Source organism: Phaethon aethereus (genome assembly GCF_964289735.1).
Source record: "Phaethon aethereus genome assembly, chromosome: 5".
Classification (NCBI taxonomy): domain Eukaryota; kingdom Metazoa; phylum Chordata; class Aves; order Phaethontiformes; family Phaethontidae; genus Phaethon; species Phaethon aethereus.
The window spans coordinates 12,109,177-12,122,560 of NC_138579.1; the positions used below are offsets into that span (position 1 = coordinate 12,109,177).

The window sequence follows — 13,384 nt, forward strand, 5'->3', positions numbered from 1 at the left end:
GTATTCATGTTATTTCGTGAATGTAATCACATACCATTATTAACTAAATATAGCTTTTATTAAGCATGACTGCACAAGGGAAGAGAAATACATTTTATTTCACTTATGCATTTTATTCTGAAGCCACTGACCTCATTTTTAGGGCTAAAGATCTCTCAGATAAAAATAAGAGGAAAGGATGAAACAAAGGTGCCATAAATCAGTAATTTAAAAGCATTCTTCTGCCATACAGGAAAATAAACCATATATTATACGCTACTGCATGAAAAATTAATGAAAAAAATTGTACCCAGTTTATGAAGTTATATTTTGTATCAGAACATAATCTAGATCATCATTTTCCTTTGACCTCTAGGTTTTGGTTCAAAAAACCCAAACACCTTTGTTGTATGGCTTTTTGAAAAACTAATGACAAAGAAAACAGGAAAATGCAACTTGCAGTTAACGACAAAAAACCATGCCCCATGGCATATAAGCTTTTAGGCAGAAAATGAACAACTAAACCTAGATTTGCTTTGTCTTTCACATACCTTGTGATAAACCTGCTCAGAAGTATTATTAAAATTAAAATTACATCCTTCTTTAAGTCAGTTTGTTTTATGAGTAAACTCGTCTGCTCTAGGTCAACAAATCTTAGCTTTTTAAAAAAACATTAACAGATTCCAAACTGTATTTTAGTACACTGACACTAATCTTACTGAACAGCCTTGCAAAACAAACACGCAAGGATTATACAGAAGACAAAAGTAATTTTTAGACTAGTTGCAATACCTCTTCCTCTGAAAGACTTCTAGAAATATTTAAACATTCAACACAACAAGCTTATGTAGCTGATAAAGACCAATTCCTCTTTCATGCTGCTTTTCAGACTGGTCAATGATACGCTGAGAATCCACCTGATCAAAAGAAGAAAGTCAGAACGCATTCTTAATACTGTTTTCCTACATAACGTAGTTAAGAAAGAGTTTTGACAGTTTCAAATCATACAGACATTTCAGTTCCATGCCACAGATTTCATTGTAACAGCCAGTCCTATAAAACACTATCTCATGGATTGCCCGAGTCAGAATACCACTCCACAATCAATTCCCAAGCATCACCAGTAGTATTTTATGTGATGATGTAAGAAAGATGTCCTGAGACTCTTCAGACTTCAGATTCAGACCCAAGGCCTATACATTAACTTGTTATAAAAAGCTAAACATCAATAATACTGAATAGGAGATTATCTTCATTATAGGACAAGGTATAGACATATATAGACCAAGGACAACTGAATTTGAAATAGGAAAATCAAAACACTTTGGCTCAAGGCAGTATATCACGACACACTAACCCCTCAGTGAATGACTACTAGAAAGATGTGCCCTTGGTGCTCATTCACTGTTGTCAAACTTTTCAGGAAGGGAGACCTAATCCCCTAATTTATATGCATCAGGGTGGGAGAGACATAGGGACAATGTGAGCAGAAATGTTACTGCTGCACTCAGTAATTCCTCACGCTCTTTTATTTAAGAAAATGTACTGGTTCATCAGGAAACCTAGTGGCCTGCAGAGGCCCTTACAGAAAGAAAGGTAAGATTCCTAACAGAGTAGGAAGCTAGACTTTTCAGCTTTATGAAACCCTCCCTTATTTCAAGAAAACTGCCCTATCTGATCTCACCACATTCATTCTAAAGCAAGCCACATTTCTGTCTTAGAAGGGAAAAGCCATCTGAAAGCAAAGCAACTCAAAATAAAATTAAGATGCACTGCCTTCAGATAAATCTTAAACAAGGAACATGCATCAATCTTTTTCTTTTAGGCCACGGCTGCTTAATAGAATACTACAAAATTTTAATTTCCAACAAATGTAAAATTGCCTTTTCAGTCTCTCTCAACGCAAAATTCATGAAGTGTTCTGTTTGAAAAGGCTAAATATTTGTATACACAAAATTAAAAAACAAAAGACCCAAACTAAATGGTCTACAAAAATAGGGTATCAGTAGAGACTGATGTATACACAATAGTTCTTACACCTTAAATCCAACTCTGTAGTGCTTTCAGTATCTTTAAATTCAATACTCAAAAAAAGACATCCTTCCAAAGGAAATTCTCCCTTTTAGAGCTCTCAACTAACCATACATAAAAAAAAGAGCAAAACAATTATCTTTATACCCTTACCTGATTCCATGTATATGGCTTCTCATACCATGTAGGAACAATTATATCTCGAGGTTTTGATTTGCAGATTAAACTGAAATTACATAAAAATAGCCTTAAGAAATACACTTGTATTTGATTAATACATACAAAGGAATTTTTATATTAGTTACAACTAGGCATTTACGAGGTGCCTGTGCTGAAGGAATCTTAGAATTTCCTTGTTAATCTAGTCTTATTTGTTCATTTCTTTGTACTTTGCCCCTCTAGTGCAAGAGGTCAAAATACAAATTGTCACAGGGATGTTAAGTGTATCAGAATGTATTTTCTTTTAAAGAAAATATTTTTTTAAAAAATTTAAGTACTAGAATTTGCAACTGTCATTTATTCTGTAATTTTATGCATGCTTATTCACTAGAATGTATAATACAGCTATTTTTAGGATATTTTGTTTTGCATGACAACTCAATTACTATAGATTGTCTGTCTGCTCCAGTTATTTCCTCAAGCTGTGCAAACTACAACGGTAGTAGACGTTCATTAATTCTGTCTAGATGTGTTTTTCAAACACTGATTTTAGTCTTAAGTCATGGTGACATGTTGTAAATAAATTAGCTTTCGATGGAAAGAAGTTATGAAAGACTGCTCAGGCTAAATTTTTACATGTTTGCTCTTATTAACGAAAGGTTAGGTTTTTTCTAAAGGCATAAAACAAAGTACAATCGGAACAAAATATTGAAAACAGAGAAAGATTTTACACAAGGGAAAAGACGACATCATGACAATAAACAGATTGTCTCTTTCTTCAAAAAGGTTAAAAAAAATTAGCTGTAGGATCACTGGAACAGAAACAGTGAAAGCACAAGGATTCCAAGAGAGAAGACACTAATGCAGAAAGTTATAAACTAAAGAAAAACAGCCCAGAAGGCTGATGAGAATGACTTGAGTCAGGCAGTCAGCACTGACTGAACTGGGGAACATGTCAACACTGAGGACCTGCACCAAGGAGCTGTGCAGGCTGCTCCTTCCCCTCCCAGCTGGCTGGAGACATCTCAACAATCAACCCAAAAAAGGTTGCCAGTATTAAACACTATTAAAAAACAGTAGCAAACAGTATTAAAAACAGTAGCAAGTATTCACATGTGTAAAGAAATAGCAGTGACATTACTGTGCCTTGAATTTAGCATGCATTGTTGCTGTCCAAGCATGAGCTCCTGTTATTGTCACAGTGAACTCCAGAGAGGTTTTGTGGTTTTTCTGCTTTCTGCCTATCCACTTTCTTTGACTTCTCCCTACACTTACTACCACATGAATCACATCAGCCATCTTCACCCAGCTTTGAAGCCTAAGCATGGTACTACATAGCAGTGTCAAAAGGCAATGCAGACACCAGCTGGCCTGAGGTACTTGGACACAAATGGGAAATTAAATATTGCATCAGCAGTATGCTTGACAGCTGGTATTTTACCAAGAGTTTTGCAGACATGAAATGCAAACAGCTCACCATCAGCCTGCACTAGTGCTCCTTAAGTTGAAAGCGCAAGCAGCGTGCATCTCTGAGGTGCAGCCTTTGCGAAGGTGTGCCACCGCTTTCTGGAGGCACACGCAACCCACTGCAACAGCTGGCTGGAAGTTGCCATGACTCAGAGAAGAGCAGCAGTGCGTCCCGCTGGTGGCACACACAGCGTAGTGCCCAAAACAAAAATAATCACCTTGCTCCCTTTGTCGTATCCAACATGTCTGCTGGTCAGCTAACATATAATAGGTAACTCCACATATTCTGGCAATTGTTTGTGCTCTTTTAATTTCATTTCCAGTGCCTCAAAAGGTAAGGCTTCTCCCTGTACTTGTTAATTTATTATAAAATGCACCACACTGAATTTTCTTTCAAATTTGGAAATAAGAAGTATGGGTACTTTCTTTCAACTAAACGGAATGTAATAGTTTTTTTTCACAGCTGGGGAAAAAAAAAAATCAACTGAGCAGGTACAGGCAATACCAAGAAACACCTGAAAACTCAGCATAAACAGCTGCTCTGATAATCATTTTGATAACCTAGGGTAAGGGCAGCTAAGCTTAAAGGCTTCTGATCTTTATCAGCATGAGAAAGTGCCTCACTTTGGCATACAGTTACTTTAGAAAAGATCTATTCATGAAAAAGGTCACATCTCCTAGAGATGAGGCCAATACTCAAGAGCATAACATAACTCTTAATTCATGGCTGAGCCAGAGCTCTTTTTGAAATCTCTTCAATACAGAGCCAATTAAAGATGAGAAAAGTCTGCTGATGACACAGCACTAAAAAGCACACTACATTTACAAACAAGGGAAGATTTTTCACGGCATGCTCAGCAGTGGCAGACATTAGAAGGAGCTGTTACTGGGATACTTCATTGAACCAGCACCCCTGAACACTTCCCACTCACTGCAAGCTGAAAAAATTCTCAAGACTGGCTGCACTGACTAACAATAGTCTTTTCAGAACCACTGCTTCAGTTATGAGAAGCTGGGAGGCCTCCTGGAAAAAAAGTGCAGGTGGCCTTACTTCAGTTCGTAAATTAATCTGGGGCTTCCAGCAATTAAAACTTGGCCAACACCTATCCTACACAGGTCTGTTGAGGGAGGAAAGGCAGCACACACAATTCAACTTTAATGTACAGGGAGAAAGAATTCTAAATCCTTCTGCACTCTTATGTCATAGGACTTTACTAGCCTTGTCCTGGGTGCACAAAGCAAAGATATATCAGAACTGGTATCCTGTAGAACAGGCTTTACAGTCCAGGTTTTATGACTCTTAAGTGATCAGGCTTCCCTGAAGAACCAGTGCTTCCACAAGAAGTCTAAAGTTGTTGAGTACACTGCTTTATTTATAAAGTAAATGAAATGCCTCATTAAATGAGAACATATATTACTTCCCCAAAGCCTAATCTGAGCTATGCTTCAAGCAATCATTTATTTTGTTTTTGCTGAGGCTGTTAAACAGAACATCTTATTTCTACAAAATTATTACCATAGAAGTTTCTGACGAATATTTTCCTGCAGCTGTGTCATCCTCTCTTGTCCAGAATATGCTGTACATTCACAGAGCAGCTTATTAATGGCTGTCCTTAGGATGTTTATCTGTAAAAATACCAGTGACAGAATCTAAAGCACTTTAAAGCAGCACTAGTTCTGTATTATATTACACTGACAAAGGTGGTCGTGGCAGTCGCACCACTGAACTTCAAGTAGAATATTATTAACACGAACAAAAACATCTGAAGCTTTAGAAACACTTCATCCTCCAGATGCATCTCTGCTGGTCAAAGACATTAAAGTTCAGCCACTTGATATGACAATCTTCAAGTTACTCAGATATGCCACAAAACATAGAGGCTACCACTTGCTCAGATTTTTTCCACCACAGAACTCCTTTTGTAAAAGTTTTAAGGATTTTCCCCATCTGTTCATAATTTTCACATGCACAACAGCCTGGTGTTACCATTCTGGCTAGTGCCATGAATACAAACACCACACACACCAAGTCAGTGCTTTCAGAAAACAATAGCTCACACGTATGTGCACCAGCATGTCCACTGTGTCCTTAAAAAGCCTCTCGAAACCACTGGTCATCACCTAATGTACCTGCTCTGTACATAGAACTAATCTCGGCATGTGAGGTCCTTCACAGTCTACAGCACATGTTAAATCTGAAGCACAGGTGACATACAGCTTACTGTCCTGCATAGCAGAGTATATGTGCATACTTCCCTCTGACAGATCTCTGTCTATGTGTTGCAAAAAGGCCGTAATGAGGAATACAGGGGGTTTTATTGCTTGTTTGCTTGATCTGCTCTGGGAGAAGTAGCTTGATACAGATGACTTATCAGAGCTGTAAAAAAATCAAACTGAAGATTGCAAAGCAGGAATGCTAGGCTAATCAGTAAAAACCACAATAACTCTAAGAACATAACTAAGAAGACTAGTGCAAAATCAATGCTTTTGTTTTGAAAAGGGTACAATGTATTTTTTTTATAGTATTTTATTTTGTTCAAAGCATATGGAGGGGGTAACTTTTTTTCCAACAAGAATCCAGGGTCATAAACAGGTAGTATACTAAAAAAACCACAACCCAAAACCACAGCTAAAAACAAGTTTTCTTACTAACTCTAAGATTTAACAAGCTCTGATGCACTGAATTCTACTTAATTCCCACTACAGCAAAAATTCTTATGCATGTTTTACCTCTGATATGTCTTCAACTCCAAAATGCACATCAAACGTCAGCTCCATGTCATTTTCTGGAAGCAGTGGAGCCCCACAAGTCTGACTCCAACCCAAACCACACAGAACACCAGTAAAATACTTTCCGCTTTTATCAACCCTATATGAAAAAAGAAAGAAAACAGTCTCACCTAGAGATGAAGAAACTGAACTCATATGAAGAGAGACTTAAATGAATTTGTGTAAGCCATGCCAAGCAAGACACAGGTGTGTTTTAAAGAACCTGAAACAACTGAGGCATTCACACCTAGTCATGCTGTTTTTTTAAATATAGTGATGAAACAAAACTAAAGTTCTGGTTATGAAACCATATACTCATAAAACTCAAACAGAAAATCATACATGGGCAAAATGAAACTGTAATTAACTGTATTGCCTTATTGTGAGGATAAAGCCTGCAGCACCAATTCGTAAGTACCTGAAACAAGAACCTTAGCTACATACTGCATTGAAACTGACAAAAGATACAAGAATTACACGAGCAGGAAAAGAATATACTAAATGCTGAAAGGAGAGAAAAAAAAAAGTCTGCCACCAATTTGTGAAGGTCCTAAAAAAAAAAAAACAGAATCACCACTTTTTAAAATGCATGAATACCTGAGTTCTATAGCAGGAGCAAACAGCATGCTGAGGAGTGCAAGCAGGCCAGGAATAGGAGGCATCAAAGATGTTTCCTCTAAAATAACAGTAGAACCTGTCACCAAACAAACAAATAAAAAACATAATCTAAGGAGTATCTAATGAAAATGAAACCTCAAAAAAGATGTAATGTAGAACTACAGTGACATATTTACTCATAGGACTATTCATGTAAAACCAAAAGTCTACAGAAATTGTTATTAACCATTACCAGTTGCATTTGCTGATAAAGAAGCAGCAACCAACAATTGCTGAAAGGGATCTTCTGGAGCATCATGGACAACAACAGAGTTTATGCTCTCCTTTTGTATGAAAGCACTTCTGGGGAAGAAATAACATTTTCAATGTTAAAAAAAATCAAAACTTATACAAAGATGTAAAAAAAGAATTATTTCAAATTCACAATACAACCACAATGGATAGCAGTTACTGGCTGAAGACTACCTGAATACCATTTAGCGATAAATAATCTCTCTCTAAGACATTAAAGCATTTTTAATAAAACTACTTTTAAAATTTTACATGGCAATAGTGTGCATATTAATGCAGTTCAAGCCTGACTACTTCAGTCTTTTCAATGAATAAAAGTTCTGTAAAAATCTGTAGGAGTAACTAGGATAGTTTTTGCATACTTATCAAAAATAACTGCTGAGAACGTGCCTATGCTTCACAGTAAAAGTCTTCTCATACCTGAACTGGGATACTCTAGTCATACTGTAGCATTTCACCTCATAAGGACTGAACGGGCCAAAAACTGTTACCTTCAAAAAGAGAAAGAACAAATTATATTCTCGTTAGACAGCACCTGGATGTCTCCAAAACAAAATACTTTCTAAATAAAAACCAACACACATTTTGGCATGTATTGAGCAACACTGAATTGATAAATTGATAAACAGTATTTTCATTTCATCCATCTAAAGCAAACTTTGCTTGTTGAGGCACCTAACCAAAAATATTTTCACAGGTGCTGGGGATTCATGACTTTCCTCTGGCTTAAAAAAACCCCACAAGTTTAGACTTCATAGAGCACCTAACAAAATAGGGTCATTTTTGTTTACATAAGCAGGTCTTTAGTCTTCAAAATACCTCACTTTATGGAAGTGAGTAGTTAAACAGGATTACTCCTGTGGGTAAATCGAGCACAGTTAGGTGCTTGAAGGCCTGAAACTTTGTCAGGTCTGAAACGGGAGAAGAATTACAATGTAGACAAGGCTTAACTTGTAATCAGAATGCAGAGCAGGACACACGTTTTCATGTTTTATATTCCAGCTTTAGTAGTGACTAGGTATCTCAAAATACATAAGAATAAATTCAGACTTTGGAATTGGCACTGGAAGAAACACCCACTGCTTCATTATTATCAGTTACTGGAGTGTTCACTGCATCACCTATCCTACCTGCTTACTTATTGCTATCTGAGGAAGAACGAAACACTGTGTATAGTAAAAACCATGTTTAAATTTTCTGAAAAATTTATAGGGTTGTAATCTTGCTTTTTGCAGTAGCTTATATAATGAAGACTATCACGTGTGGAAACATTATGTTCAGTTTTTCAATTTTATCTTCGTTCTGCAGTGGTTTGAAGTGCTGCCTTAGAATGTGTTACAACAGTCATTAGCTCTTAGGTGATGCTTCAAAACTTTGTTAGAAGTTGCAATAGACTTGTCTGCAATGGTGGTCACATTACAGCTTTCTACCAACAAAAGGTAGAATGCACTATGAAAGGCATCAAGTATGCTTTGGTTTTTAAGGGTACTTTCAAGTCTTCATCTCCATTCTAACAATGTGAGAAGCAGGGTCATTTAATGACATACTAAAACCAACCACTCAAATTACCTTATGGGTTGGTGCACCAGATTTATTGTCAGAAAACACATTTAACAATCTTTCCATGTGATGCTTTTCTTCCTCTCTTGAAGATGCAGGCATTTTCTCATCTTTCTTTACTTCGTCCGAAAATAATGCCTCCAGCAAATCATGGCTTTGCTACGTAACAATGTAAGAGCGTTAAAACCATGAAACACCTGTGTGTGTTTAAAAAAATTTTAAAAAAAGGTCCTGCACAAATAACATGCATACTAGTAAAAAAAACAATGTTCTTCTCACTTTTCAGATTATATAAAACATAAAAATGGAAGACAGTTAAAACTATGAAACAGTTACATTATTTCAAGGTTTCAAAATGTCATCAATTGAACTGCTCTGCTGTTTTTATCTCCTGGGAAACATCTCTTTCAAAAGGTGTCTCAAGGCAGCAATGCTTTTGTCCAACAGTTCAATACAAGTTATGCACACACACATAAAAGTATGTTGTCCCATTCAAGTATTAATCTTGCCTAATCCCATGGCATTAGTCAAGACTTCAGCTCAACTTCTCAGGACTTCAGACAGCCTGAGCTGAAATAAATCAGTGTAAGAGAAGTAGAGGCAGCTTTCTCAATACATACTTGCGATTCATATGATTCTTTTGCTAGTTCAGCGTAACATTCTTCAATAAGCACATCTCGAATATTCACAAGGTCTTTGCACCTCGAGTAACGGAAAACATCCACATGCAGAACACCGTGCACAAGTGAATACACCTTCACTAGAAGAGTATAGCCATTTACTAGTGAGGCAAATCTCTGGCTAGCACTGTAACTCCACCGTTCCCCACATACAAGAGATTTTGCAGATGGACGCATCTTGCATATCTTGAATTCTAAAGCCTAGTGCAAAAACATTGAAAACAACACTTGCCTGAGCAGAGAATCAGCGTGAAAAGCTTTCATTTTCTCAACAAACTGTTTGAAATAATAACTATAAATGACTTCATAATTATTGCAGTGGCTTATGTTAATTCCTAGGACTGCTGTAAAGCTACTGGCATAATTCCTATTCTGTCATTGCCAATGCTGCTACACATTAGATCTCACATCACTTCAATATTGTACATAATTGCTAATGAATCAGAGCAAACAGAGCATAAATTAAAGTTAATTTGGTATTACTTCACCATCCACATTAAAACTTTAAGAGTGCAGAGATATTTTCTCTGGAAAAAACTTTACAATACAGTGATTTTCAACTAAGGTAACAGAAAACTTGGCAAGACCTCTGCAGCTATTCTGTCCCTGACAGGCAAGAGAATTAAGTTCTCATTTGACCCCTTTCCACAATCACCATCTGTAATTATATCTTCCAATGAATTTACAACAGAAATACTTTTTTTTTTTCCTAGCCTATCATTAAAAATCGTCATTAAGAAGTAAAATACATTTTCCTTTAATACATCTGAAGAAAACACAAAAAATGATGCTTCTTGCCAAAATTAGTTCTACTTCTTTTTAAAAATCAATTATAAAAGAAAACCAAACAAAATTAACCCTGTCAAGATCTAATACTAAGAAGAGATAAATAAAATAAAACAAAACCATACTTCTGCTGGTTTATTTCTCATTGTCATCATTAAATACTTCAGATAAAGTTAGTACGATATACCTGTTTCAATTAGCTGAAACATACCTGAACAAGGACTGAGAAGCTGAATTTCACTTGCAGTCTCTAGCTACTTTATTTGTAAATGTAGCTGAATAGAATTATTTTTCTGAAAAACTAGCTATAAAGTCCCTCAGATTTGTGTTACAGATCACTGTTTGAATATCAAGAGAATTCTGTCTGAGAAGATCCAAGTAAAGCCAGTAGTTCAAAGATTAGCAAAGCAGCACAAAGCAAGAACAGGGACTTCTAGCTTTGCAAAATTTAAATTTGGTACCTCCTATGTATTTGTCCTGTAACTAACAGTGTAGCTGAGCAGGCGCTTTGATGGAGCAAAAATACTCTGCACAGTAACTGTACACAAGATATTTGCCACAGCAGACTTGTGCCATGCAGACCGGAAGAGATACTATGCTGCCACTTATCTGTAGTATGAGCAGCTAGGTTTAAGCAGAAAGCAAGAAATTAAACTAGTCATTGATAGTTTCTCCTCTCGGGCTGTTTTCTAGACTGTATAAGCCTCTGATTTGCACAGAGGTTCTTTAGACTAAAGCAAAGCTGATCTGCTGCTCAGTCTGTCACTCCTCAGCTTTGCATATTAGCAGGCCATAAAGGAACCAGAACAACATTCTCCTAGAGAGAACTTCTACTTCTCAAATAACTGATGGACAGCAAAGAAACCGATAACCAAAAGCAACAAGTAGCAAAAGGCAATTGTTAAGAGCAATTTCCTCTCTCCTTTTGCTGTTCCAGTGATTACAGGTGGGAGATAGATCCCACTATGTTGTCCCCACAGAAACAGGACTAATTCAAACATTCTGTAAAAAAAAAAAAAACCCAAACAAACAGAACACGAACACAAATGTTTTTTACATCCAGTCAGGCAGCAAGTTCAGGCTTTCTGGTTGTTTTTTGCTTTTTCTTTTGTTTTGTTACCCACCCCCACACCAGCAAATGCCCATGAAAACAAAAGGCTGGATAACATTTCTCTACAATGAAATGCAGTGCAATTCACTTACACATAAGAATTACTGCTCTGTGGATATACATCTATAGAAAACATTTATCTACCTGTTAGTGAAGGTGGTTTGTAAGCACTCCCATTAGCAAAACACATGTTACTTCATTATTAATTCTGAAAAGCATTATGACTTGAAGTACATTTCTGTTTGACAGACCAGACATGAAAAATATCTATTAAGCAGCAAAGGCCATCACTCTCACCTGGAAAGGAAGCTCTCGAAGACTGCTTGGAATCTCTTTTAATTTCTTTAAAGGCACTTTTGATCTGTTACCATAATCCACAAAAAAAACCTGGAAAAAGAATCAAGACCATCCACAGAGATTCCACAACATTAAAAGTGCTACCTTCAGTGGAAAGGAAAGCGACAACCTAATTTTAACTATTACAGTACAACACAATCTTGTCAAGTGATATGGAATCAAATTCAGAGTCTGGAAAACATGCAAATAAAATCATGTCAAAAATAATAGGTCAAACTTTATCATGTCTATTATTTGATTCCTTGGCTTAAACATACACTGGTAATGCAAATACTCTGCTAAACCTAGAAAAGGCAAATTTCTCTGAAAGGCTCTAACTCTCCCCCCAGCAATTAAGTCTGTATAACTTTACTTACTGTTAAGAAGTGGTACTACCTAATAATTGCTTTTAGTTAAGCAAATGCTAACATGGATCGGATAACTGGTTATAAATGCAAAACAGGAAGTGATGAGATTAGCGCTGTTATTCACTAGTTTTCTATGACTTTAAACAGATTACCATGCTCAGTATTAACTCTATAGTGGGGATACTCAACAATATTAAGAAATCAAGAAATTCAAAGGAAGAATGGGCTGTGCAAAGGCCAATCTTAGAAAAATAAAAAACAGTCTGTCCTTAACTGCTGAAAAGTATTGGCCTGAAAAATGAATACCACTCCTGAACTGTGGCACTCATTTCCAATACTGATCTCAGCACAAAAAGCCAAACGTTCCGATGAATTTGCTCATGATACAGAACTCAGCACCATAAACACTGATACAAAAAAGATCACACTGAATGGACTCAAGAACTCAACAGGCATGGGGAAAACCAAATGGCATGAAGTAAAGATCATATCCTTTAGAATTTTTAACAATTTTGGATATAAACACTCCATTATTATTTATAAATTCTAATTATATGGAAATTACCAAGGAGACAAAACTGAGTATAAGATACCAAGAGGTGGCCCATGCTAAAAAGCTATGAAAAGGCAAATGTGGCATATGACACATGAAATATTTTTGAATGTAGAGGAGAAACATTGTGTTGGAAGATGAATACTAGCAGCATTGCATAAGCGAAGGCAGAACTGTAAGTACCGGAGCATACATAATGCTGCTTCAGAAAACTGAGGCCAAAACAACACAGAGGAGTGAGATGGAGATCAGGTGAAGAGAGAGTCAATGTAGGATGTCAGATGAAAAACAGTGCAGCTTGCTTCAACTATTAAAACAAAGTCCAGGAAGAAAAAGATAGACAATAAACTGGAGGGAAGGGCAAAGAGGAGGGAAAGAAGAAAACCTATGTAAACCAGGGAAGAAACACTGGCAGAACAACAAGCTCAGACAAACTGGCCATGAATGACTGAAAACTACCAATACAGTGGGAGCAAGAAGCTAAACTTTTCAGATGGATCTCAATGTATTTATGAAGAGGAAGTGATGGGGTTGCTGCCAGCAACACAGCACTGGACTCTGATCTACGCATTCCTTACCGTGTTTTCAAAGTTACTGTGGGTTTTAGTCTTTATTTCGCTTTGGTCTGCTTCAGCACAGACACTTTACTGCATCAACAACCTCCCAATTTCATACT

The 13,384-nt window shown here is 36.6% G+C and overlaps 1 protein-coding gene across 1 annotated transcript in view; it reads right to left on the reverse strand.

Moving 5' to 3' along the window:
- Positions 1 to 800: 800 nt before the first annotated feature.
- The window catches only part of TDRD9 (tudor domain containing 9), a gene marked incomplete at its 3' end in the record, with an annotated part of 56,038 nt that continues 43,454 nt past the window's right edge, over positions 801 to 13,384 (reverse strand). Inside the window, exons 24-33 of the mRNA XM_082000804.1 lie at positions 11,749 to 11,838; positions 9,495 to 9,755; positions 8,884 to 9,033; positions 7,735 to 7,805; positions 7,256 to 7,365; positions 7,003 to 7,099; positions 6,367 to 6,505; positions 5,153 to 5,262; positions 2,164 to 2,236; positions 801 to 896 (exon numbers count right to left, since the gene is read on the reverse strand). Of these exons, the coding sequence (XP_081856930.1) occupies positions 801 to 896; positions 2,164 to 2,236; positions 5,153 to 5,262; positions 6,367 to 6,505; positions 7,003 to 7,099; positions 7,256 to 7,365; positions 7,735 to 7,805; positions 8,884 to 9,033; positions 9,495 to 9,755; positions 11,749 to 11,838 (1,197 nt within the window). The remainder of the gene's footprint in view (positions 897 to 2,163; positions 2,237 to 5,152; positions 5,263 to 6,366; positions 6,506 to 7,002; positions 7,100 to 7,255; positions 7,366 to 7,734; positions 7,806 to 8,883; positions 9,034 to 9,494; positions 9,756 to 11,748; positions 11,839 to 13,384) is intronic.